The sequence below is a fragment of the Neomonachus schauinslandi genome, chromosome 4, assembly GCF_002201575.2.
Source record: "Neomonachus schauinslandi chromosome 4, ASM220157v2, whole genome shotgun sequence".
Classification (NCBI taxonomy): domain Eukaryota; kingdom Metazoa; phylum Chordata; class Mammalia; order Carnivora; family Phocidae; genus Neomonachus; species Neomonachus schauinslandi.
In genome coordinates, this window is record NC_058406.1 from 143,571,640 (window position 1) to 143,599,257 (window position 27,618).

At 38.7% G+C, this 27,618-nt stretch overlaps 1 protein-coding gene across 1 annotated transcript in view; it reads left to right on the forward strand.

The window, feature by feature from the left end:
• The first annotated feature begins 437 nt into the window (after nucleotides 1–437).
• NECAB1 (N-terminal EF-hand calcium binding protein 1) overlaps nucleotides 438–27,618 on the forward strand; it is a 192,317-nt gene continuing 165,136 nt past the window's right edge. Inside the window, exons 1-2 of the mRNA XM_044914252.1 lie at nucleotides 438–536; nucleotides 8,275–8,299. Coding sequence (XP_044770187.1) covers nucleotides 438–536; nucleotides 8,275–8,299 — 124 coding nt within the window. The remainder of the gene's footprint in view (nucleotides 537–8,274; nucleotides 8,300–27,618) is intronic.

Sequence of the window (27,618 nt, forward strand, 5' to 3'; positions counted from 1 at the left end):
GTAAACTCCGGGGCACCTTGACTTCGCGCTTTGGCTCTCAGGGCTCAGGCCCTCGCATCAGTACCCCTGTGGGTCCTCTACCTCCCCGCTGGCTGCGCGAGGGTGGGGCGGGGGCTCCGGGTCGTCTCGGGCGGCGGCCAATGGCGGTGCAGAGGTCAGACTCTGCTCCCCGCGAGGGGCGCAGCGGTTGCTAAGTGCAGGGAGGAGACGGATCCCGCGCCAGCAGCCCAGGGAAGGGGGAGGCGCGAGCGAGAGCGCGTGGGAGCGCGGAGGCCCGAGCCGGGAAGGGGGAGCGAGCCGAGAGAGACGCCAGGGAGGCGCGCGAGAGCGAACGCCCGCTCGGGAGCCGGAGCCCCGCGGCATTGCGGCCGCGCCCTAGCCGGAGCCCGTGCGGCCGCCCAGTCCCGCTCCGCCCGCCGCAGCCACGGCTCCGGAGGATGGAGGACTCCCGGGAGACGTCGCCCTCCTCCAACAACTCCTCCGAAGAGCTCAGCTCTGCCCTGCAGCTGTCCAAGGGCATGTCGATCTTCCTCGACGTAAGTACAGGGCGCAGGAGTTGGGTCGGTGGTCCCCCCTGCGTCTTTCCTCTTCCCCCGGAGGAGGGCGGTCCGTCCAGGAGCGGATCAGCCGCCGATCAGCTGTTTAGCCCCCAGAACACCAGCAGAACTACCTCCTACCTCGCTCTCCGGTCCCCCTGGAAATGCACCGAGCAAATGCGGGAGAAATGACTGCCACTCAACTTGTAGAAAGGGTTGCCCTGCGCCTGCAGCTCGGGGCTTAACAACCCTGAACGAACGGCAGAAGTTAAATTTTCCAACGGCGTGAGTTTCGTTGGGGACTCGATTTGTAAATACACCAGTCTCCATTCAGGTGAAGAGAGCATTTTAAAGGGGACTAATGGAGGGAGGGAACGTTAACTCAACTCCTTTCTGGTGTGCCCTGTTTGCAGCGCCCCCCTATCTCCCTGAAGCTCTAAGGCGACGGGGGAAGCAGTAGAGATTGCGATGCCTCGCCACCCTTCCCCAACCCCCACGGAGAACAATTACTTTGAAAACATACTTGTTTTTCTATTTTACAGCGGTGGCCAAGATCTCTTTCATGATGATACTTTTTTTACTGCCACCTCCTATTTTTCCGTTTTTCTCTCCTGTTATTCTCCTTCCCTGTACCTCTCCAAGTTTTAATTACTACTCGTCAAATTCTACCATTTGACTGTTCTTCATTTGGGCCTCTCCCCCCACCCCCACCCCCTTTCGGGATTGATTCCCTTCCTTCTTTTCTGAGATGGTGATCGTTCTTTCTCATTCTTGGTTTTCTTTTTCCTCTTTTCCTGCCCTCACGCTGGGTTTTTTTTTTTTTTTTTTAAGATTTTATTTATTTATTTGACAGAGAGAGAGATAGCGAGAGCAGGAACACAAGCAGGGGGAGTGGGAGAGCGAGAAGCAGGCTTCCTGCTGAGCAGGGAGCCCGATGTGGGACTCGATTCCAGGACGCTGGGATCATGACCTGAGCCGAAGGCAGACGCTTAACGACTGAGCCACCCAGGCGCCCCACGCTGGGGTTTTTAACCTTTACAGCAGTTTTGTTTCTTATTTATTTCTCAATTTTGCCTTATTGTCCCTTTCTGTTGTTTCTGTTCTTTATTTTTTTCGCCCTGTTGCCCAGGTCTTTTCTCTGCTGTTAGGATTCATGGTTTTCCTATCCCTCAGCTCCTGTTCCCTCAGCCCCTCCGTTGTCACATTGATGCTGTCCCCTGGAGGTAGTTGCTGGCTTAGTGGGGACAATGCTGGCCCCTTCTCATTTAGGCATGAGAGAAAATTGGCAAAAGGCTTTGAGGAGTGCTGTGTGCTCTTTCCTCTACCCTTCCCTGAGATCATTTCTTATTAAAATCCAGCTGTATATAAAACTGAAATACGTTTATTTGCAGAGAGATGAAAATGTGAGGAAATCAACTTAGTAGCATCATAATGGTGAAGCAGATGTCATGAAGCTAAGGGGGATGGGGTGAGGAGCTCTCCCAAGTTTATTTTGAATGGATTAGCTGGGATTTTTTAATTGGGAAAGAAAACCATATGAATAATTAAATCTGGTCTAAGGCAAATGTTGTAGGTAAGGCTCAGCTGTGTCTCCTGGCAGCTTCCTCCCCTCATTACCATGTAGTTCCAGTTGGGGATCCAGGCTTTCTTGGCCGGCCATCTTCCCACAAAACAATCTGATTCCCATTCCTTCTCTCAGTAGGATTAAGTACCTTATTCTTCCTGTTCTGGTCAATCCAGTGATGTTTGGATGCTAATGGCTGATATTCTTCCTTTTCAATCCTGCCATTCAGGGCCAAAAAGCCCTTGCGGAAACCAAGCTGGGAGAAGGGGGCACAGAGCACCCCTGAGAAAGGAATGTTCAGGGATAGCATCAGGGTCCCAGAAACTCATGTCTGTTATGAGGTCAATGGCTAAGCTGCCATGAAGTTGATTCAGAGAGGGCAAGAGAGCCTTCCATTCATTCTGGCCTGATCTTCACTCTGTCCCCCAAGGTTATCAGGTGCTTCTCTGTGACTTCCTTAAAGCAGTGAACAAATCCTTGTGATACTGTAGAGATGAATGGATTGAGCTGTATAAATGAAGGTCATCCTCCTCGACACACACACTAATCTTGACCCAACCGTTCAAACTGCTACGAAAAAAGAAAAAAAGAAGAAAAAAGAAAAGAAGAAATTAAAATCTTATTTATTATTGTATCTACACGATTTTTCTCAAGCTCTGTAAATAAACAGCATCAGGTCCCTGTCCTGAAGGAACACGTACTCTATGAATAGGATACCCTCGCTGCCTTCTATTTCTAGAATTTAAAAATAAAAAATATAAAACTAATTTCACACGAGAGATGTTGACATGCTTGTTTGCCAGTAAAATGCTAGTGTCTATAAAAAAAAACAAAACAAAACAAAACCTGCCACTGGATTTTATCTTGAATAGAAAAGATTTTGTTTACACTTTTCTTTGAGATATTTTGTGAAAAATCTAGCACTCTGGTGAAATATGTGACATGAAAAAGGATTAATTACTTAGGGATTTTTGAATTATTCATTTCTGGGTCGTATTGTTTTTAGCAAAAATAAAATGTGAAATATAAATACATAATTTGATTTGTTTTAATATATTCTAGTAGCACTGCTAAAAAAGATTGCTTTTTGAATTCTAGTCAGATTGTAGTAAGTAGATAATAGGTATCCCCTATTCCAAAGAGGAACAGGAATGAAACCCATTAGAGCCTTCTGCATCACACAGACTGATTTCCAAATTTGAGGAAAACTTTGATTTCCAGTGTTTGTATTCCAATGCCACTGTAATAATCAGTCCTCTGAGAAATGATTTGAACTGCTTTTGAGGATACCGTTGATGACATGACTAGGCATGTCCAACTGGTAAGAAACTAGCCATAGATCAGAAAATCAGAGAGGAATTTACCGTAACTATTGAATTTTGCTTCATTTTCCAAATCAGCAACAATGATGACTACGGTACTTAATTCGAGAGGTTGTTGTATTAAGTGAGAGTTCACAGGATAAGAAAACTGAGAAGAAAAAGGAAATGAGCTATATAAATTTGAACTATTCTTGCTACATCAGTGTTCCCTATTGAATGCCTAAGTAACAGTAGCCAATCCACAAATTAATACAGACACTGATCCATTATGAATCTGATGTATATTATTTTCTATCTAAAAAATGACAGAATGACATGTCAGTTCATCATCAATACTCTTGAATGCCTCTGGGGGGCGCTTAGAAACCCAGGGCTGGTAGCAAGGCACATTTGGGTACCCCGGCCCACGCGGCATGCAGGAGACGGACTGCACTGGGTGTCGTGTGCAGCAACGTAAAAGGACCAGGACAATGGCAGTTCTTTTCCTTCTTAACTCCTCTACACTCTCTTTTCCCAGGTTATTTCATTCCAGATAACAGAGGATAAACTCTAGAATACTAGTCTGTATAGCATGTGGTCCCTCTTTTGAATCTTTACATTAATCAACTCCACTACTGTGCAAAGGGAGAACATTTTCAGATCATCCCCTGAAGCATGGTAAATGTAAAGTTAGTTACAACTTCACCACTTGCTGCCACTGTCTTTTCCCATACAGTTTTGATTTTTAGCTAGAAGGAAAGTGGCCCTTCCTCATTTGACTAGAGGCAGAAGTGGGGCCTGGGAGGTTCTGAAGGAGAGACAGGATTTTACTGTCTGTCTTCCCTTCCTTCCCCCAACCAAACATGCACACCCATGAAGGCTGAACAAAATGCACAGTGCCTGGATGGTCAGGGACTTGGTGAAAACAAGCAACAGCTTTGCTTGGTAAAAATACTGAATTCCGAAGCCCTGGACATATGCACGTATACTCATCTGTACAAGAGGTGAGATGGACAGGGGACCGTCAGCAGAAACCATTTTCCAGGGTCGCCTGGGTGGCTCAGTCAGTTAAGCGCCTCCCTTTGGCTCAGGTCATGATCCCGGGGTCCTGGGATCAGCCCCACGTCATCAGACTCCCTGCTCAGTGGGGAGTCTGCTTCTCCCTCTGACCCTCCCCCTTCTTGTGCTCTCTCTCTCAAATAAATAAATAAAATCTTAAAAAAAAAAAAAAAAAGAAACCGTTTTCCAGGTATAACGGTTCTGTGACCAAACTCGGTTAGAGCTGTGTATCTCCTATCCTGCCTAGTGCGCACTAGATAATTTGAGGGAAATTGTTCAGTTGGGAACATGGCAGTTAACCCCCTCATTGTCTACCCTAATTGGCCAGGCAAATATCACTCTCCTAATTTTAAGAACCTGCAGAAATAAGGGAAACTTAGTTTTAATGTTATCATACATTTAAAACTCTTTGCTCACACAAGGCCTATTCCAGGCAAGACTGAGAAGATAAAAATGTATGTGCCGATTACTTTTTCTCCAGTCCTCATCAGTGCCCACTCCCCTGCATCCTAGCTCAGTGGCAACTAGCAGAGTGGTAGCAAAACTGCCTCCTGGAGGTCAAGGTCTGCACACTAGTGTTTGCCTAGCAGGTCTTCCCTTCTGGATGCTACTCTGTGTTCTGGATGAGTGCCAACTTCCCTGTCCTCTATCCCCATTTCTCAGGAGTCTGACTGGCTCATCTCATTACCTAATTTTAACCTGGTACAGAGTAGGAAGCACTTATCAAATATTAGTTCAGTAAATAATGACTGTCAGTTTTTTAGGCCTCAGAGATAACATTTGCATTTTAACAACCTGCTTTCAATAACTTCAGGTGAGAAATGAGGAACTTCAATGAAGGCCTTCAAAGAAGAGCTTTGGGATAAAGGATGCTATTCGAGAATTCTTAAATTGTTGCAAAAACACAGCGTAACCTCTGTGTTTGAGTTTTAATTCTGACCATAATATTTATATCTATTTACTATCTATCCTGTGGCACTAACTGGTAAGATTAGCCAATCCAGATGACTATGGAGGTATAATGTAATGAACTTAGTTTTCATCTGCAGTACATTTCTTATTAGGCTGTGGGCTCAGAGGCAAAATTTGCAGCAGAGACAGTTCTGTTCATATTTAATTACAAAGAACTGTCTTAATAAAGAAAGCTACTGTCTTAATTTCATTGCTAAGAGGCTGAATGCTATTTAAGACAGTTCTTTATGGAATGAAATGATGGAAGTCAGGGGTCCGAGTCTCTGGTGTGCAGTTATTCCTATTCTAGTTACTCATAAGGACACAAGAGAGCTTGAAATAGAATCTTAGGGTATATTAAAGGTAAGAATTAGGCTGTGTTTCATGTCTCTCTGACTCTCAGCTGCTTCATAGTTTCAGAGGAGAGGAGGAAGCTGGGTATGATGGAAAGATGGATTCCCAAAACCCCCGCTAGAAATTACCTCTGTGGAGTAAAAAGGATTTGTGTCTCATTCTGTTCTAAGCATAGAAGCTCTTAGGACTGAAAGCAGTTTTCTTACAATAATTAAATAAATTTACTTTATAAAGGGGGACCAGCTTATGCACACAAGTCAGGATGATACATAACTTGTTGGAAATTTTTCGTAGGTGAGATTTTTATTAATAATATTAGTATCTTATAATAAACACATTATAATAATGATTAGATTTAACCATACTTCATCTTCATAAGGTCAACAGAAGGAAAGAGGAAAATATTTATTTAGTAGAAAGCAGTAAAACTTTGGTAGTAAAAACTATTGCTCATGTTTCAAGCTGCCTACCAAGAAATGATGACCTAAATTTAAGAGCAGCTGTGGTTACTTAACATAACTCTATATTGCTCAGAAAAATGATCCTCAAGTGCCCCTTGCATGTGATTCAAGGTTATCTTTGCAATATGATAAAGGGACATTTTCTCTGGTACTATATATAACATAGCTGTGTGTTATATTATGCAGATTTTTTTTCTGTCAGTCTACAGTATCAGCAAGCGCTAATTTGACTGTTGCTAACAGAAAAAAAAAATAACCCAAACTATCTTAAGATTTAAAACAATAATTTAAAGACTTCTGTAATGAAAAATGGAGATCATGTCAGGATGGCTTGATCAGAAGCTCAGAGAGTGTCACCAGGATCCACTTTCAGTCTCTGGATAGACACTGCTTTCTTGAGGGCTCGTTACGTCCCGGTTTTATGTTGTATCGATTTCCTAAGGCTGCTGTAACAGTGTTCTGCACACAGAGTGCCTTAAACGACCAAATGTATTCTCTCAGTTCTGGAGGCTAGATGGCTGCTATCAAGGTGTAGGTAGGATGTCGCTACCTCTGCGCTCTGAATCTGCTCAGTGCCTCTCCCCTAGCTTCTCACTGTGGTCAGTCCTTTACATTCTTTGGCTTGCAGCAGCATCACACCAATATCTGCCTCCATTATCATATGGTCTCTTCTGTCTAAGCTCTGAATCTCGCTTTCCTTACAAAGTCACCAGTCTTTGGATGTAGGGCCCACCCCAATCCAGTAAGATCTTATCTTAATATGATTACATCAGCAAAGACTGTTTTCCAACAAGGTCACCTTCACGGTTACTGGGGGTTAGGACTTCCACTTTTGTTTTGAGGCAACACAGTTCAACCCATGATGGATATAATAACAGAAGGGGGGAGAGCAGCTTCTTACCTATATCTTCCCAGGTTCAAAGTCAGCAGAAGAAAGTGTGTCTCTCTTGACAATTCAAGCAAAACCATGGCCTTACTGTGCTCCTGCCTGAGTAATCACTGTGGCCAGAGTGATGTGACACCCTGTTTGCCAGGCCCAAGTGCTCTGCCCAATCCTCAAGCTCATGGGCCATGAGTGGAGAAAAGACTGGTTGCCCGGAAGAAAATTTTGAACTCATTACCAAAGATACCTGATGGCCAAGCAGTTCTTATCCACCAAAGATAATACAATTAATGCATAGAAGTAAAGTAAGATTTAATATAGACATGTGAGCTCTATTTATTCATAATTTCTTATTTTTTTCTATTTATTCCCAGTTTATTGAGCTATGATTGACTTACATTAAATTGCACATATTTAAAGTGAAAAGTTGATGAGTTTTTACATATATATATATATAGGCCTATAAGACCCTTACCATAATTGAGATAATAAATATATCTACCACTCCAGAAAGTTTTCTTGTGTCCTTTTATAATGCCCTCCCTGCTCATTTGTATGCAACCCTTAATCTTATTTCTGTTGCTATGGATTAGTTTGCATTTTCTAGAATTTTATATAAATGGAATCATATAGCAGGTAATTTTTGTGTCTAGGTTTTTACTCAACATCATTATTTAGCGATCCATCTAGGTTATTGTGTGTACAAGAGCTCATTCCTCTTTATTGCTCAGTAGTATTCACTGTATGGATGTGTCACAGGTTTTTTATCCATTCACTTGTTCAAAGACATTTGGGTTGTTTTCAGTTTCTGAGTATTCTAAGGAAACATCTCAATTGGGAAATCTTTATTTAAAATTGGAATTTCCACGAGACGCCTGGGTGGCTCAGTCGGTTAAGCGTCTGCCTTCGGCTTAGGTCATGATCTCAGGGACCTGGGATCGAGCCCCACATCAGGCTCCCTGCTCAGCGGGAAGCCTGCTTCTCCCTCTGCCTGCTGCTCCCCCTGCCTGTGCGCTCTCCCTCTCTCTGACAAATAAATAAAATCTTAAAAAATAAATAAATAAAATTGGAATTTCTTTTATTTACTAATGGGCGAATTATGTGTGAGTATAATGTTCACTGCAATTGCAAAAAAATGGTAATAAAATTTTTTTTTCTCTTTCAGATACTGAGGAGAGCAGATAAAAATGGTAAGACCAAAAATCTGTAGTTTCTATTTATTGATCTCTTACCTTTTAGATCACCTTCTAAAGAATAATAAGAAAGAGAGAGGAGAACCCAAGAAATTGATACATAAAATGTCAGCCTCTGGTACTCATAAGAGTTTTAGGCAAGTTTATGGCTCCAGATATGCATGAGAAGTTGAAAGAGGTACTTACATTTGACAGGAAGATGGAATTTATGCCTTTGAAGTGAGCAGCTCTCATAGCTCCGGCTTTTCCCTTTTATGCTTTAATTTTAAAGTAAGAACAGCTTCTATTCATTGAGTGTCTACTGTGTGCCAGGCATTGGGTCAAGTGCTTTGAGTTATTTCTTAGAGTTAATAAGATATAGATCTGAGACTTGAACCCCAGGTCTGTGTGGCATGGGAGTCTAGGCTGTCCACGCTAAACTTCAGGGTGACCTTGGGGGCTGTTGTTGCACTTGAAGGTGGCTATCTGGAAGCCTGCGTTGCCAACCTTACCTTCGCTCCATGGCTCCCGGCCATTGCTCTCGCATTGGAAGTGTATACCCTGGGACCGATAATCTACAGAGACAGAGAAGTAAGAGAAACTAGAAGAAAACAATTGTTCTGTCAGAGGAACTACAATTTAAATGAAGCCTGCACAAAGTCCAACTATAAGCTGTCATAAGGAATATCTTTTGACTCTTATCCCACTACAAATTGTGTTCCATAGAACACCGAATCAGAGCTTATCAAGTTTATTTTGCTGTTATAGTACAAGTACATAATAGAGCTATGTTCTTGACAAGACTTTCTCAACAAATTTAGGAGACAGAGTCCTTTCCTTTTCTTGAAATCGGATTTCTTATCTGTGGGGAAGGCTTACAGGCAGAGTCCAGATCTGACACTTCTAAAAACATTTGTTGTGGTCTAGTGAGCCCTTAAGCAGCCAGATCAAGAAAATCTTCATTGGCACTATATAGCTTTTCACACAACAGAAAATATATTACCCCAAGGAGCAATAAAATACTGTCCCAAACCCTGATAATATTTAACTGTGCCTGTCCATCAGAATGTTTTCTCAAACTATGTTACAGGGGTTAATATATTATCAATTCAAAGGGTTTTTTTCTTTTTTCACTGGAATGCCTTGATTAATTTTTAAGACAGATGTAATGATGCTATCATCTTGTGTCTTCATCCTACTTGTTGGCCTTGTGCCTGACATCCAAACCCAGTGATGCCCGAAGCACAACTGAATAGTCCATATGGCTCCGTGCTGTCTGCCTGTGATTTCAGCAGCCATTTGCAGTTCAGAGATGCCTTTTCTCTCTCTCTCTCCCTCAGCTCCTAGTTTTCTCAGGCTTGACCCCTTGGACCCCAAGGTCTGATTGAAGGTCATTATTACCTTTGTATATATCACTCTTCTCTCCCATCAAAACTTGCATCTTTTGGTGGCCTACTGTCATAATCCATAGTCATAATAAAAAGCACTTGAAAAACCAAATTCATGATTTACTGGAGTTTATGATAACCTCATATGTTATGCTATGAAGAATGGTCCCTTGGACTGGGAGCCCTGTGTGGGCCTCTTCAGTCCCCAGTTTTTTTTACTTGCTTCCTTCCCGTATATGATACCTCTCGCTCCCTGCCCTAATGCCTGATCCTAATGTGCTGTCAAGGCTCTCTGCCCTTCTGCTCTTATTCTTAAAGTCTTCACCATGCATCCTCTTCTGCAGCTCTCTGAAGCACCAGGGATTCTCTGAGCGTCACTCCGTCTGTCACACCTCTGTGGTATCCTTGCTTTGACTTCCACATGCTCTACCCTTTCCACTCTTAGCCAGCTTGAGAACTCACATGTATTGCTTGCATCTTGCTCAGAAGACACCTTGTCGAAAAGCCTTCCTCAGCTTCCCCTTGCAGGGCCCCGCCCTCTATCTGGGTTCTCCGCACTGTGGCTTGTATTGATTATTCCCTTTTGCGGAGACTGCCGTTGTTTGCTGGTGATTCTACTCCCTTAAGCCAAACTTGCCTCTCTAGGGTGAGGAGCTTGTCTTATGAATGGATCCTATGCCCAGCCAGTACTGGGTACTCAATGAATATTCATTAATGAATTAACAATGATTAATGACATTTTCCTCCATTACCCATCTCCCTTCTGTCTATCTACTCTTTCCCCTGCCTTCCATCCTGCTTTACTCTTCTCCCTCATTCTCAGTGTAAAGTGAGAGGAAGGCAGAGAGAGGCAGGTCTGGGTTTAAATCACAGCTCTGCACCTAGTAGCTCTGTGGCTTTGGGTAAGTAACAAACTCTTCACCCTCAGCTCTCTCATCTACAGAATAGAGATAATAGCATCTATGTGTGTCATGGGGTTATTATGAGTAATCAATGACATACAGATATAAAGTCCACAGGGAAGTGCCTGGTACATAGTAACAACTTACACTTGCTTATTTTGGAGTTATGATGCCTTGGCTAGTGGAGACACTTGGTGACATTCCAGTCATTTCTATTTCAGTGGAATTTAGGGGGAAAAAGTCTATTTACCATACATGCAGAATTGAGAAAGGGAAAAAGTATAGTGGATAATCTAATGTAAAGGAGAAGATACCAGCATTAAAAAAAAAACAAAACATCTTTCTGAACCATGTGTTCATTCCATTCTGTATTTGTAAATAAAGAGCTGCTGCATGTACGTGATCTCTGGGTAACAGACCCTCATATGACAGAATCCCTCATGGACTGCATAATTGGTGATGGAGTAAAAACGGGAATAAGAGGTCATAAGCAGTATGATACTTAGCTTACCAGAGTGCAGATTTAGCTTCCGGGATCTATCTGACATGAGAGAAGCTGCTGGAGAAATGGGTGGGGAAAAGATACATGATAGCAATTAGCTGTAATAATGGTGTCTTAGAGAGATTCATTTGGTTTTGGTTGCTGTTCTAAAATCATAGGCTAGGATCCTAGACATAAAGACAGACCTCAAAATAGGATAGATTAGAAGAGATGTGAGTGCTTTGATCTAAAGAGCCCAGAATTAAACCTAAAAATGCAAAACTCCTAAGAAAGCTTACTTATATGCAGGTTGAATGAAAATGGAAATGATACATGGGTATTTGTAAAATTGGCAAAAAAAAAAATTAACCTTAGAAAAAGGTAAAATGAAAGGCTCATAGTAATTAAGAACACCATGGATTGCTTTTGCTGATGTGCACTTCCTAAGATCTGCTGCCATTCTTGACCAGCAAATAGGTAGGCTGTAAGGGTGGCTCTTTTAATCCCAATGAATGACTGATCTCTGTAAGAAATTGTCATAGTTCTCCTCAGTGGCCTTTAATCTATTCCAGCAGCCTGTACATTATAAATCTGTGAGGACAGAGAATGTGCCTATTTCACATAGCATCAGGCCCACAGTGGTGATCAAAATGCCTGTCAGAGAAAGACAATTATCATATGGCTTCACTCATATGTGGAACATAAGAAAAAGGGCAGAGGACTGTAGGGGAAGGGAGGGGAAACTGAATGGGAAGTCATCAGAGAGGGAGAAAAACCATGAGAGACTCTTAACTCTAGGAAACAAACTGAGGGTTGCTGGAGGGGAGGTAGGGGAGGAGATGGGGTAACTGGGTGAGGGGTATTAAGGAGGGCACATGATGGGATGACCACTAGGTGTTAAGCGAAACTGATAAATTATTGAACGCTACATCTGAAACTAATGTTGTACTATAAGTTGGCTAATTGAATTTAAATTAAAAAATGCCTGTCACAACATCCGTGCTCAATAAATACTTGCATATCTATTTGTAAGAGGTGCATGACCGACAGTCTGATACTGAAAATTGAAGAAGAAACACAATCTTATACATCAGTTAATCAAACTAAGCATTGTTGTTATTTATCTGTTGTTTATTAATTAATAATATTAGCTAAAACCCTAAAGTTTCCACCAAAAACAGTGTTAGAACTAATGAATGAATTCAGTAAAGTTGCAGTGTACGAAAACAATGTACAAAAATCTGTTGCATTTTTATATACTGACAATGAACTATCAGAAAAAGAAACTAGGAAAACAATCCCATTTGCAGTTGCATCAAAAATAATGAAATACTAGAAATAAATTTAACCAATGTGGTGAAAGACTTGTACAGACATTGATAAAAGACATTAATGAGAGAAATTAAAAAGGACAAAAATATTTGGAAAGATATTCTGTGCTAGTGGATTAGAAGACAATATTGTTAAAATGTTGATATTACCCAAAGCAATCTAGAGATTCAATGTATTTCCTTTCAGAATTTTGGTGGACTTTTTCAGAAATAGAAAAAACAATCTTAAAATTGGAACAGAACTACATCTGGCATTAAAAACACTAATATAGGGGCACCTGGGTAGCTCAGCTGGTTAAGCATCTAACTCTTGATTTGGGCTCAGGTCATGATCTCAAAGTCATGAGATTGAGCCCTGCTTGGGGCTCCGCACTCAGCAGAGTCTGCTTGGGATTCTCTCTCCTCTCCTTCTGCCTCTCCCCCAACTCTGTCTCTCTCTCTCTCTCTCAAATAAATAAAATCTTTAAAAAATAAAATAAAAAATAAAAGTAAAAACACTAATATAAGAACAATTGATATTGAATTTGTGTTTGGGTATATTTTGAAGACTTCACTGGATCATTATATAACCTATGTTAATAGGTTAATTGAGAATTGATAAGAGCCTTTCAATGTGGTTGCCCAAGGTTTGGTTTATTCAATTAACATGTACAAATATGACCTCAGGTAGAGGGGTGAAACACAGGGTCGGTAAGTGGGAGTATTTTCCCTGAAGACAGGGAAACTTTCTGAGTACCACCCAGAGGTCTGTCGTTCTGTATTTCCTGCATCTTGATCACAAGGCCGTCCTTTGATGTGAGCTACTTAGTCAAGCATCACTAGCCCCACACGGGGCTCCATAGCCTCGCTGATCTTTTATTCAGGGATCCTAGCCCCAAATAAGGATGAAAAGATTAAAAAACTGGGCTCTGGAAATCAGGATTATTGGCATAAGGCTGATTTTTAGTTCATAATTCCTCACTATTTTCTCAAAATGTTTTGGGAACATCGGTGTAACTAATTCCAGAGCAGGAGGGATCAGATATAGGCAGTATACCCATGTTTACTCTCAGGCATATGCAAACTTGCAGACTCTTCAACTACACACCTACCGGCTTGAAAGTCAGTGCAAAGTCTAGTAAGAGCTGTTTGTTGAAAAAAAAAAATCTCATGCCCTAACAACGACCTGGGAAGAAGAGGCTCATCAAGCATTACAAGGCTTGGGAGTCCATGAGGGCAAGTTCTGACTGGAATAATTTTTTGAACAAAATAAGGAAAAACACATTTTCTATTTCCACAGTATGTATTTTTTTCTAAAATATAAAGCAGTTTCACTCTCATAAATGTGTTGCTTTTCTGCCAAAAGCAGAAAACTGTGAAAATTCTTATCATTACATAGCTGGGCTAATCAGCTGTCATAGAAACAGAGAATTTCTATTCAAATGACCAAGCTGGGGACATGAATGCCATGGGCAGCCAAAGGCTCAGAAGTCAGAGCCCGCTCTGATAGCTGATCCTGCCGTTTATGGAGCAAACTGTCTACTTAAAATCGGTGCCTCTACTGTAAGTGCTGTCTGTGATCTAGATTTGTAGGTTAGCAGCCCAGCATTCCTTTTCCTTTCTGTTCTGCAGTGAATCATCTCCTCTACTCCATCTAGATGGGGGAGGCATATAGCACTATGGTTAAGCTAGACTTTGCAGTCAGATGTCCTGGGTTCAAATCCCAATTCCTCTTTCTCCGTGATCTGAGCCAGCGACTTAACTTCCCCATCTGTAAGATGGGATTAAAAACAATACCTCTCAAAAACAAATCAAAACAAAACAAAACAAAAACAATGCCTCTCTCCCAGGCTTGTTGAGTGACTAAAAGAGATAATACAGATTTTCTGGGAAAGGTGCCTGGCCCTTAAGAAGCTACATAAGTGTTACCTATTTTCATTTTTAAAAAAGATTTATTTATTTATTTGGGAGAGAGAGTGTGGGGACGGGTAGTGGGAGAGGGAGAGAATCTCAAGCAGACCCCCTCTGAGCAAGAGCCCAACACGGGGCTCGATCTCAGGATCCTGAGATCACGACCTGAGCCAAAACCAAGAGTCGGACACTTAACCAACTATGCCACCCAGGTGCCCCCCCACTTTCATTTTTTATCCTAATGCTTATTCTTATTTGGTGGGACAGTCAATCACAATGTCCCACCCACCCTTCCACTCGTGCTGAGCTATTCACCTGGCAGTGCCCAGATGTTCTGTCCATGAGGACCTTGCTAAGCCCTGGTGCTTGCCCTATCTTTGCCATGGTCATTCAGCTTTTCCTATCGTTTGCAAACCAACCACCCTAATATAATTTCTCTCGTGTGCTTGGAGTCAGCCCCAAGACACCCTTCGGGTTCTATACCACAAGACTGAAAAGTAAGGGAACTGAATTCATTTTTACTCATGGTTTTTAAATAAAGTAATTAGAGAAATTGGAAAAACTGAAATGTATGTCATACCTTCAGTATCTAAGGTTCTCCTTAATATCAAAACCGTTGCAATGCTGGATTTTGTTGGCTGTGTCTTCATGATGTCAAAATGACCAGTGGGTCAGTGTATTCCTTTAAAAGTAGAAATATTTTGATTTTTTTTTCCAACTGTTTATTGCTTACACTGTTTTTAAATGTTTTATTAGGGTTAATGAGAACTATGCACAGAAATGATAGTGTAAGGTTTGGAGTTAGAAATCTGAATCCTGGTCTCAACTCTCCTACCCTTCCTCCATCTTTCTCTCTTTCATTCATTCAACTACGACCAGGCAATGCGCCTATTTGCCAGATCCTATGTTAGGCACTGAAGATACTACAATAAATAAGGGTAAATTAGAGTCACTACAGCACACTCACACATATACACAGTACAAGGAATGGAATGAAGTTCCATTAAATTAAAGTTCAAGTTCTAGAGGGGAGATAAACATGAATAGAAAATAACTATACACTCTAATAAGTGCTGTGATATAAATCGATACCAGATTCTATACTGGAGTAATATTTCTGTAGTGTGAATCTGATACGATCACTTCTCTGTTCAAAATCCTTCCTTCGTTACTTGTTTGTTACAGGAGAAAATCCAGACTCCTCAGCATTGTGTCCCCTGCCCAGCTTCCACTCCCTCCATTATCTCTGAAGGACGCTGTCTCTGACTCCGCCAGGCCTCAGTGTCCAGACAGGCACAGCTTTGTCTGCTGGGAATGACCTTCATCCTTCTGCTTTCGGCCTAAGTTTCTCCTAGGAAGCCCCCTCTGAGTTTGGTTTGGCAGAGAATGGCTTGGGAGTCAGGGGTTGATACGTAAACTAGTTCTGCCATGTGCAAACTGTGTAACTTTGGGTAGGTTCTTAAAGATCCATGTTTGGCTTATAGGGCTGTTGTGATGATTCAATGAAATAACACAAAGTACCACACACATGACAAATACACACTCAGTAAATATTAATGTCTTTGCCTGACTACCCACCATTCTCTCATCCATAGTTTCATTGCATTTTGTATATAATACCATTTATCACATTATACTGAATAATTTGTGGGTATGTTCTCCTACCCCCTATTAGAATGCAAGCCTTTTGAAGGCCAGGAACTATACACCTTTGTATACCTAGTGATCAGTATGATGCTTGATTTATTGTTAGTATTTCATAAACATTCCTGAATTGCTATGGGACCACAGAGGCCGGTGGTCTAATTCTGCCTGGGGTGCTGAGTAAGCCTCCCCTTGAGCTGTAATCCATCTGAGTAGGTATACATTAGATGGGGGACAGGTAATTCCAGGTAAAAGGAAAAGCGAGTACAAAGCCACACAACTTGAAAAATTACATAGGAATTAGTTACTGAACATAATTTCTTGATTTGTAAAAATATATATTGAATACCTACCATGCTTATATCTGAAACCACACTCTTAATCCCAGCTGCCTGCTTGTTTAGTAGTGTTTCCCAAGTCAAGAAACAGCACTGCTATTCAGCAGGTGCTCCAACCAAAAGCTTCGGAGGCATCCATGATTCTGCTCCTTCTCTAATAACTCCACATCTAATCCATTAATAGGCCTTGTTGGCTCCACTGTTAAAATACCTTCAAAATCAAATCACTTCACACTACTTCCAAATCTCTACCCTAGTTAAAGCCTCCATACTCTGGCACCTGGACTGCAAAACCCTCCAGATCAAAGCTGTTGAAAGCTTCAATAAATCCATGGCAAACATAATAGAGATAAGAAACCGAAGTTTATATTTTTGAATGTATTATCAGCAAAGACTTGGTAATTAATAAAAAATGTTTAAGAGAGATGAAGGTATTTAATGGTATGCCGTACTTACGGGTGGGGGCAGGAGGGTCAGATTTCTAGTTTCTGGCTTGGGTAAACTGGGTAGATAATAAGACTATTATTTATGATGAGAATGTCTTACATATTAAAAGTTATTTTTTGTAATATTGGGGCCACTTTTAGTTAGGAGAGCGTACTTACAAATATCTGTTGCTGTTAACAAGAAACATTGTCTTTTTCCTTAATATTCTAAAATCATGCCTAAATTATTAAAAATAGAATAACTTGTACATTACTAAGACCTATATGACCATGAGAAAATAGGTTCGGACTCAAAAGAAAATATTACAGTAATTACTGTAAATCACCCGACCCAAGGATTACTCTATGCCAGATGCTCTGCTAGGCATAATTTTATTTAATCTCCATAACAATCTTATGAGGAAGATAATACCATTATCCCAATTTTGTCAATAAGTAACCTGAGACATAGATAATTTGTTTAATGTCACAGAACAAGTAAATACAATTTATATCCAGCTTCCCCTCTAATGTAAAACCCTAGTACTTAGCTCAGGAGGCTTCATGTACTGTGGCTCACCTCTGTAGTGGGGTGATGCTGTTGAAGTGTAGAAATATCAGTCTTTCCACATGCATAATGCTGAGTGATTCAGTGTTATTTAAAAATTAAAGACAAAAGATACATGGAATTATTTTGGTGATGATCCTGTTTGTAGGTAACAGAGTTTAATGGAGATTTGGAACCAAAAAGTAGCCTTTCATCTTGGCCCTACCGTTTGTTCTTTCATTCACTCATCCATTCATTTGCCTAATATTTTATGAGTGTTCTCTATATGCTGGACACTGCTAGGTGGTGGAAATACAAAGATTAAAAAAAAACACATAAACTTTAGGATGCATCCACCAGGGTGTGGGCTTGAACAAATTAATGAACCTCTTTCAACCTGTTTCCTCATTTTTAAAGTAAAAAATAATAATAATAAAATTTAAATAGCAGTGCTATTGTGAGGAATGTGCAAGGTAAATATATGTAAAGTCCCAAGGATTTTGTTTAGTATGTTGTAAATATTTAAAACATGTCAGTTCCCTTCTACCTTCACTAATTTCATATGGGTCCTAAAGATATGATTTCTTTACTTGTGAATTAATTATGAAAGCAGGCCAAAAACTGTGAATCCTTACAAAAGCTTTATGCTACTAGGACAAATTATATATTTGTGTAATGAAAATAACTCTTTTTAGATGTTTGCACATAGATTTGGAGAAAACTTGGTCAATCACCTCTAAACAATTTGGGACTTGAGGTAGGGAAGGGATATTGAATAATGTTGTCCTTTGGGAACTTAGCATCTTATTGATTAAAAAAGTCATAAACAGGGGCACCTGGGTGGTTCAGTCAGTTAAGTGTCTCCCTTTGGCTCAGGTCATGATCCGGGGGTCCTGGGGTGGAGCCCGCATTGGGCTCCCTGCTCAGCGGGGAGTCTGCTTCTCCCTCTCCCTCTGCCGCTCCCCCTGCTTGTGCTTTCTCACTCTCTGTCAAATAAATAAATAAAATCTTTTACAAAAGGCATAAACAGAGAAAATTGAATAACAATGTCGTCAACAATGCAAGAAGTATCACTAATCCAAATGAATGCTAAATATACTTACGTATGAGTTCAGAGGAAGAGTTCGTTGGGCTTGGGGTCACCTAGGTAAGCTTATAGAATATGGTCCTCAACTAAAATCTCTAAAGATGAGTAAAAATTAAGACAGCTAGAAAAAAAAAGAAAGATAGTTATCATCAGGTCCAATTCAGTTCAAAGTGCCCCAAACCCAATTCAGATTATAAAATAGGGAGTTTGTTGGCTCTTATAACTGAAATACCCAGGAGGTAATATAGAGGCACAGTTGTATGTAGGTACTCAGGGATCACTCTCTTTCCCTGCCTCATTCCCTATCTCTCCATTTCAGTTTTGGTCTTCCTCTGGTTGGTTTTACTTTTAGGTAGGCTTTCTTACCAGGAGAGACAAGACAGCTCCTGGAATGCATCCTACCAGTTAACAAATCAGAATAAAGAGAGAATACCTCTTCTAGAAAAATTTTAGCAAAAATCTCAAGATTTTCTCTGATTGATCAACTAGAGTCACATGCCCATTCTTGAAGTAATAACTAAGAGATGAAATGAACTGATTTTTCCAGGCTTGGATTATATATACACCCCCAGAGTGGTGTGAGGTGCATAAAGCCCCAACTAATATATATATATATAGAGAGAGAGAGAGAGAGGGAGAGGGAGGGGACAGGTGATCTGTGAAGTGAAAATCAAAGTATTTTTAACCAAAATAAAGGAAAGTAGATGTTGACCAGGCAAAAATAACAGATTTTCCTCTTTTGAGAGGTAAACTAGCTGGAAAAGCAGTGATTATTCACTGGAAATGAGGGTATAGAGGAGAGGAAAAGAAAGCAATTCAGTTATGTGTGGTATTCCTTCTTCTATATCTAACACCTGTATTAAAACATTTAATTTTTCATTTTGCAGTAAAATTTGCCTACAAATGGGGTATTCCTTACATTACTAATTTTGAATATGCATTCTCTATAAATGACTAAATGTTTCTCCAACAATGTTTCTTCCGTCTGTCATTCTACAAAAGGCTGAGTATATAGTGATGGGGGGGGGTTGTTGCCTTTCTCCCAGTCTCACCTAAAATATTGTTAATTCTCCATGAAAGTGTCATTGAACAGATAACTTTTTAAAATTTTATTTTATTTAAATTCAATTAATTAACATGTAGTGTATTATTAGTTTCAAAGGTAGAGTTCAGTGATTCATCAGTTGCATATATCACCCAGTGCTCATTACATCAGGTGCCCTCCTTAATGCCCATCACCCAGGTACTGCATCCCCCAACCCCCCTCCCCTCCAGCAACCCTCAGTTTCCTATGGTTAAGATTTCTTATGGTTTTTCTCCCTCTCTGGTTTTGTCTTGCTTTATTTTCCCCTCCCTTTCTCTATGCTCCTCTCTGTTTTGTTTCTTAAATTCCACATATGAGTGAAATCATATAATAATTGTCTTTCTCTGATTGACTTATTTTGCTCAGCATAATACCCTCTACTTCCTTCCACATCATTGCAGATGGCAAGATTTCATTTTTTTTTTTTGGATGGCTAAGTAATCTTTCATTGTATATATATACCACATCTTCTTTATCCATTCTAAACAGATATCTCTTTTTTTTTTACTAAATTAAAAGCACATTCTTTCTAGCCATGAAAAATTAATATATACTCATTACTTCAAGATGAAGACAGCGTTTTCATATTCCCAACACAATTCCAAGTGATAAAATTATTTTGATATAAGAAATAAGCTTTCCTGGTAAAGAATCTAAATATTTGGTATGAAATCAGTAAAGAGCCAAACATTTGACTGAATTATTCAGTTTTCTACTTGAGTATTGGGCACTTTGTAAATTTTAAACTGAAAGCAGTTTTAATGATCTGCTTCCAAAAATATGTCCCAGGAGATGTGCTTTCAGGAACCACATCAGAAATACTTAATCCTGTTGTATTTCAGTTTTCTTCTGCTCCTGAAAAGAAAAGTAAGAAGATATAACTACTTCATGAAATTATTGTGATGACTATAGTCAATAAAATTCAGAGTAGAAATGCTTGGAAAAATAACAGGTCAACATATTTTTACTTGTATGAGCACCAATACATAATACATTTCATTGTCTCGGATAGTCTATAGACAACATGAGAGACAGGGTAGCTTGTCTAGGGTTAAGAAAATAAATTTATTGAGTTGATTGTTGAGTTTAATATGTTAGATTTCAAGATCTAATATGAATAAACATAATTGACTTTACCATGTTGATAACATGGCAAATCAGTTTTTAATATATTATTTAATTCCATATAATTTTTATATTCTATTGTATACATTTAAAAATTTTTTATTTTAGAACATTCTTATATTTATGGAAAAACTGTGAAGCTGCTATAGAGAATTCCCATATACCTAACATCCAGTTTCTCTTATTATTAACATTTTACATTAGTGTAGTATTTGCATTAAAATTAATGAGCCAATTTTAATACATTATTAACTGAAGTCCATACTTTATTAGGTTTCTTTAGTTTTTACCAAATGTCCCTTTTTGGTTTCTGGATCCCAGCCAAGATAGCACATTACCTTTAGTAATCCTATCTCCCGAGGCTCAGTTTCTCAGACTTTCTTTGTATTTGATGATCTTGACAGTTTTAAGGAGTACTAGTCTGGTGTTTTATAGAATGTCCCTCATTTGGGATTTGTTGATGTTTTTCCCGTGATTAGGCTGGGGTTATGTGTTTGGGGGAGGAAGATCACAGAGGTAAAGTACCATCGTATCATATCAAAGGTTTATACTGACAACAAGATTTATGACTATTGGCGTTGGCCTCCATCTCCTGGTTCAGGTAGTGTTTGTCAAGTTTCTCCACTGCGAAGTTTACTCATTCTTCCCCTTTCTGTAACTGACTCTGGAAGGAAGTTACTCTGGGCAGCCCACACCTAAGGAGTGGGAGTTGATTCTGTTGTTACTAGAGTATGATCTTAGAAACAAGGATGGGGGTGGTGGATGTGTTCATTGTTACTGGTGTGTCATTGTTGCTTCTAAGCTCTTTGGCTGTTGGAGCAAGGAAATATATATGTGTATACTAAACCAAATGTATGCATATTTCTACAAATATTTCTGCATGTACTCATTTGTATCTATATTAAGTTAAATATGAGGTCATAGTAATATCTCAAACTTTAAACCTTTACCACATGGATTATTCTAGCCTCCTCCCTTTGCTTATCTGTAACCTATCACTCCAACAGTGAGACCCCTGCTCCCCCAGTCAGCTGTTGATTTACATAACTGTTCAATTCCAGTGTGCATGTGTAGTCCTCAGGATGTTTTACTTGTGCCCCCATGGAAAACAACTTTATCAACTCTATCAACTATAGTATAGTGCTTCTCTACAGCTTATTTTGCCTTTATATAGACTCCATTCATTTCCAAAGTTACTTAGGTTAACACTGTTTTCCCTCACTGCCTTCAGTGAGGTTGTTTCATACATTTCTAATACATTTAAATTATTTTGTCACATTCTCCATTCCATCCTGGAATCCCATGAACTCCTAAATGATTTTTTAAGAATTTGCATACATTAAAGTTTGTTGTTGGTGCTGTAAGCTTCTATGGGTTTCAACAAATCATAATGCCATATTACTATCGCACCATGTCATGCAAAATAGTCACCCCACCCAAAAATATCCCCTGGTTTTGTCCTTTCAACCCTCATTGCCCTGAACTCCTGGTAACTACTGATCTTGTCATTAACTTTAAAAATTTGTCTTTTCCAGAATGTCATAAAATTGGAATCATATAATATTTAGCTTTTTCAGACTGACAAGATTCATCCATGACTTTCTTTGGTTTGATAGCTCACTTTTTAAAAATCACTAAATAATATTCCATTCTATGTATGTACTAAAATTATTTTATCCATGCACCTATTGAAAGACATTTAATTACTTCCAACTTTTAGTGATTATGAATAAAACTGTTACAAACATTCACATGCAGTTTTTCTATGGACATAAGCTTTTGAGCAGTCAGGTAAATACCTAGGAGCATGGTTGCTACATAAGAAAATGCCAAAATGTCATCCAAAGTGGCTGAAACATTTTGCTATCCCACTAACAGTGAATTAATGTTCCTGTTGCCCCATGTCTGGGCCAGGAATTGGTGTTGCTGGTTTTTTGTGGGGTTTTTTGGAGGGAAGCCATTCTAATGGGGATGTAGTAGTATCTCATTACTATTTAAATTAAATTATTAATTAACTATGACAATGAGTATTGAAAATATTTCAAATGCTTATTTGCCATGTGTATATTTTGTTTGGTTTTGTGTCTACTCAGATGTTTGCCCACTTTTTAATTGGTTTTTGCCTTTTTATTGCTATTTTAAGAGTTCTTTGTATGTTATAGATACAAGTTGTATCTAAAAACTCCTCACCCAATCCAAGGTTTCTCTTATTTTGGATTTTACGTTTAAGTCTGTGATCCATTTTGAGTTAATTCTTATTATCTCAAAAGATATAAAGTCTGTGTCTAGGTTCATTTTCCATATGAACATTCAGTTGTTTCTGTACCATTGTTTAAAAAGACTATCCTTTCTCTAATTGCCTTTGTTCCTTTGTCAAAGATCAGTTGATTATATTAGTGTGGTTATATTTCTGGTTTCTTGATTCTGTTCCATTGATTTATGCATCTGCTCTCTTGCCAGTACAACACTGGTGTGATGATTGTAGTTTCTAGTAAGTCTTGAAATTGGGTACTATTAAGTCCTCTTTGTTTTTCCTCTTCAGTATTGTGTTTGTTATTCTAGGTCTTTTGTCTTTCCCTATAAACATTAAAATCAGTTTGTCAGTACTATCAAATAGCTTGGTGAGATTTGATTGCAATATCAATTGCATTGATCTAAAAACAAGGATGGGAAGAATGGATATCATTTTTCAAAGATTTATTTATTTATTGAGAGAGAGAGAGAGCAAGAGCACAGGAGCGCACACAAGCAGGGGGAGGGGTAGAGGAGTGGGAGAGAATCCTCAAACAGACTCCCTGCTGAGCATGGAGCCCACTGCCAGGCTCCATCCCAGGACCCTGAGATCATGACCTGAGCCAAAATCAGGAGTTGGATGCTCAACCAACTGAGCTTTTTAATATTGGTCCAGCCTTGCATAACTAAACTAAGTCCCACTTGGTCTTTATGTATAATCTCTTTAAACAGTTGGATTCAATTTGCTAATATTTGTTGAAGATTTTTGCATCTATATTCCTGAACAATATTGGTCTAGAGTTTTCCTTTTTTGTAATGGTTTTATCTAAGTTTGGTATTAGGATAATGCTGGATTCATAAATGAGTAATGTTATTTCTGCTTCTGTTATCTGGAAGAGATTGCAGAGAATTGGTCATTTGTTGCTTAAATATTTGATAGAATTTACCAGTAAATCCATCTGGGCCTGGTGTTTTATTTTTTGTGAGGCTATTAGTTATTGATTCCATTACTTTAGTAGATATAGACCTGTTAAGATTGTTTCTTTTTGTGTGACTTTTTGCAGTTTTTGTCTTTCAATGAATTATTCCATTTCAAGTAAGTTATCAAATTTGTGGGCATAGAGTTGTTCCTAGTACTCTTTTTTTAATAGTGATAACTTTTCTTTCATTTTTGATACTGATCATACTGTCTTCCCTCCTTTTTTTCTTGCTTAGCCTAACTAGAGCATTATCTATTTTATTGATTTTTTTCAAGGAATCAGCTTTATTTCTGCTGATTTTCTCTATTGTTTTTCTGGTTTCAATTTCATTGATTTGTGCTCTAATTTTTATTATTCATTTTCTTCTGCTTACTTTAGGCTCAATTTACTGTTCTCTCCAATTTCCTAATGTGCAATCTTAGATATTAATTTAGATATCTTTTCTTTTATAATGTATTTATTTAATGATATAAATTTTCCTCTAAGCACTGCTCTCACTGCATTTTAAAAAATTTGACTTGTTGTACTGTCATATTCATCAAGTTTAAAATATTTTTTTCAATTTCTCTTGACACTTCTTCTTTGACTCATGTATTAATTAGAAAAGTGATCCTTAATTTCTAAATATTTGGGGATTCTCCAGCTATCTTTCTGTTACTGATTTCTGGTTTACTTCCACTGTGGTCTGAGAACATACTTCATGTCACCTCTTTACTTTAAATATGTTTAAGTGTGTTTTATGGCCACAACTAAATAGATAGGTGACATATCTTGGTGAATAATCCATGTGAGATCGAGAAGATTACACATTCTGCTTTTGTTGGAAGGAGTGTTATATAAATGACTATAGATAAAGTAATCGGTAGTGGTGTTCAGGTAAACTATATCCCTACTGATTTTCTGCATGTTTGATCTATCAGTTACTAAAAGGGGGGTGTTGAAGTCTCCAACTATAATTGTGGATTTGTCTATCTTTCTCTTCAGTTCTGTCAGTATTTGTCTCATGTATTTTGATGTTCTGTTTTAGGCAAATACACACTTAGAATTGTTGTCTTCTGGGAGAATTGACCCTTTTTATAATTAAGTAATTCCCCTTTTTATCCTTGATAATTTTTCTTTGAAGTCTACTTTGACTGAAATTCATATAGCTACTTCAGCTTTCTTCTGTTTAGCACTCTTACAGTATGCCTTTCTCCATCTGTTTAGATTTAGCCTATATGAGTCTTTGTATCTAAAGTGGGTTTCTTGTAGACAACAAGACAACAAACCCACTTGGCTCTTGTTTTTTACCCACCCTGACAATCTCTGCCTTTTAATTGGTATATTTAGATCATTCACATTTAAATTGGTTATTGGTATTTTTGGATTAATATCTACCATGTTTGTAGTTATTTTCTGTTAGTTCCACTTGTTTTTGTTTCTTTTTTTCTCCCTCTTTTTCTGCCTTATCCAGTTTTAAACAGCATTTTATGTATTCTATTTTATCTCCTCTCAGCAAATCAATTATATTTTTCAAAACTGTTTTAGTTGTTGCTGTATACATTTTTCACTAATCTAAGTTTGCAATATTTATTTTTTACTAATCTAAATCTACCTTCAAATAACACTATACCACCTCATGGGAAATACAGGCATCTTATAACAGAATATTTCCAATGTCTCCTTCTGTTCCTTATGAATTGATGTAATTTATTTCACTTATCCATATACTATAATTACCAATATGTTGTTAGTATTATTACTTTATACATTTATCTCTTAGATTAATTCAGCATAAGAAAAACAAAGTATTTTCATTTATTCCTTCTCTGACACTATTATATGGATCTGAGTTTCTGACCTATATCATTTTCCTTCTCCCTAAGAACTTTTTTTTAATATTTATTTCAGAGAAGTCCTGCTAGCAATGACTCTTCCGTTTTGTTCATCTGAGAAGGTCTTTATTTCACTCTCACTTTTGAACAATAATTTCACTGCATATAAAATTCTAGATTATGGGACTTTTCTTTCAACACTTTAAATATTTCACTCCACACTCTTTTTGCTTGCATGGTTTCTGATGAGAAGTCCACTGCAATTTTAATTAGTATTCTTAGTCCTATATAGACTATAGATTAATTTTTTTTCTACCTCTTTCTAAATTTTTCTGTCTTTGATATTCTGTAGATTGAATATGATATGTGTAGGTATAGGGTTGCTTGGGTCAGAGTGGAGGGATATCAAGGCAGGAATTGGTCCTGTTTGGTGCTCTCTGAGCTTCCTGGATATGTGTTTTGGTTTCTGTAATTAACTTTGGAAAGTTCTTAGCCATTATTATTTCAGATATTTCTTCTGCTCTGTACTTTCTTTTATTCTCCACCAATTGTGTTTATGTAATGCCTTTTGAATGCTCTTAGAGTTCTTAGATGTTCTGTTTAGGTTTTGTTTTTTGTTTTTTTCAAGCTCACTGATTCTTTTCTCAGCTATAGTGAGCCCACTGATGAGCCCATCAAAGGCGTTCTTTATTTCTGTGTTTTTGATTTTTAGCATTTTCTTTTGATATTTTTTCCTTAGAGTTCCCATCTCTCTGTTTACATTACCCATCTTTTCTCTTTTTTTTCCATTAGACCCCTTAACCTACTAATCATAGTTAGAATTTCTTGTTTGGTAATTCCAACATCTGTGTCAGATCTGAGTCTAGGTCTGATGCTTGCTTTGTTTCTTCAGACCGTGCTTTTTCTTGCATTTTAGCATTACTTATAATATTTTTGTGAAAGTTGATCATGAGGTATCAGGTAATAGGAAATGAGATTAATAGGTTTCTAGCTTGAGAATTCATGTTAATCTGGTAGGAGTTGGGCATGTTTAATGTTTGCTCTAGCTGTAGGTGCTAAAGCCTTCAAATTCCTCTTGTCTTTTTGTCTCCCCTGTTGACCTGGGCTTCCCTAAGTACTCCTCAGAGAGAATCTGAGACTTACAGCTCTGTCAGCTGTAATCACTGTGTTTATATGGGAGCCCTGTTGGTGTGATGGTAAGGAGTGGAGGAGCAGATGTGTTAAATAATCTTCTGATTAAATCTCAGTTTTTCAGTTGGTCTGTATTTCTGAGCTGTGAACTTCATAAGTGTTTCTTAGCTTCCCTTCAACTTATTTGATATGAAGTCTAGAGGGGACTGCAGTGAGGGAAATGTCCTTACCCCAAGTGGGATAGAGTTCTGATAAAATCTGTGCTCCTGAAGAATAGACTTTTGTCATGAAGAGCACCCTGGATATATTTCATGATTACTCTTGCTCTTCCCTATGCCAGAGTTACAAGGTGATCTTTTTTGTCTCCTCACTATGAGAACCTAGTGGGGTCCCTGGAGGTAAAACCCATGATAGTGTGGAAGCTCCCTAAAGACTGAAGCCCACAGGAGTTTCTCCCTCTCATGCTAGTCTGCACCCAGCCTCCAGCAATTCATCAAAATTACCATGTAAGTGTTTCTATCAGTTTATGTCTCCAGTAGCTTCTGCTCTGTGTAAGCAGATCTTGGCTCTGATTCTCTGGTTTTCCCTTTTTCTCAGATTTTGGGTAGTGGTTTGCCCTGCAACTTCAGTTCTCTGATAAGTCCAAGAAAAGTCATTGATTTTCAGTTTGTTCAGCTTTTTGCTGTTCTAAGGACAGGAGTGATAATGTCTAAGGTCTTTACTTATCAAAGCTGAAATCAGAAGAACTTGTATTTTATTTGCATTTATATATTGTCAGTAACTTGTTTTGAACCAAATATATAACATTACACATTTGAGTAGAGGCTGTGTAGAGATAAGGAAGTTAATGCACAGTGATATTAAATGACTTGTGCAAAGTGATATGTACATTTGATGGAAAGTAATCTATTTACATTTAATTAAATGTTAATATATTA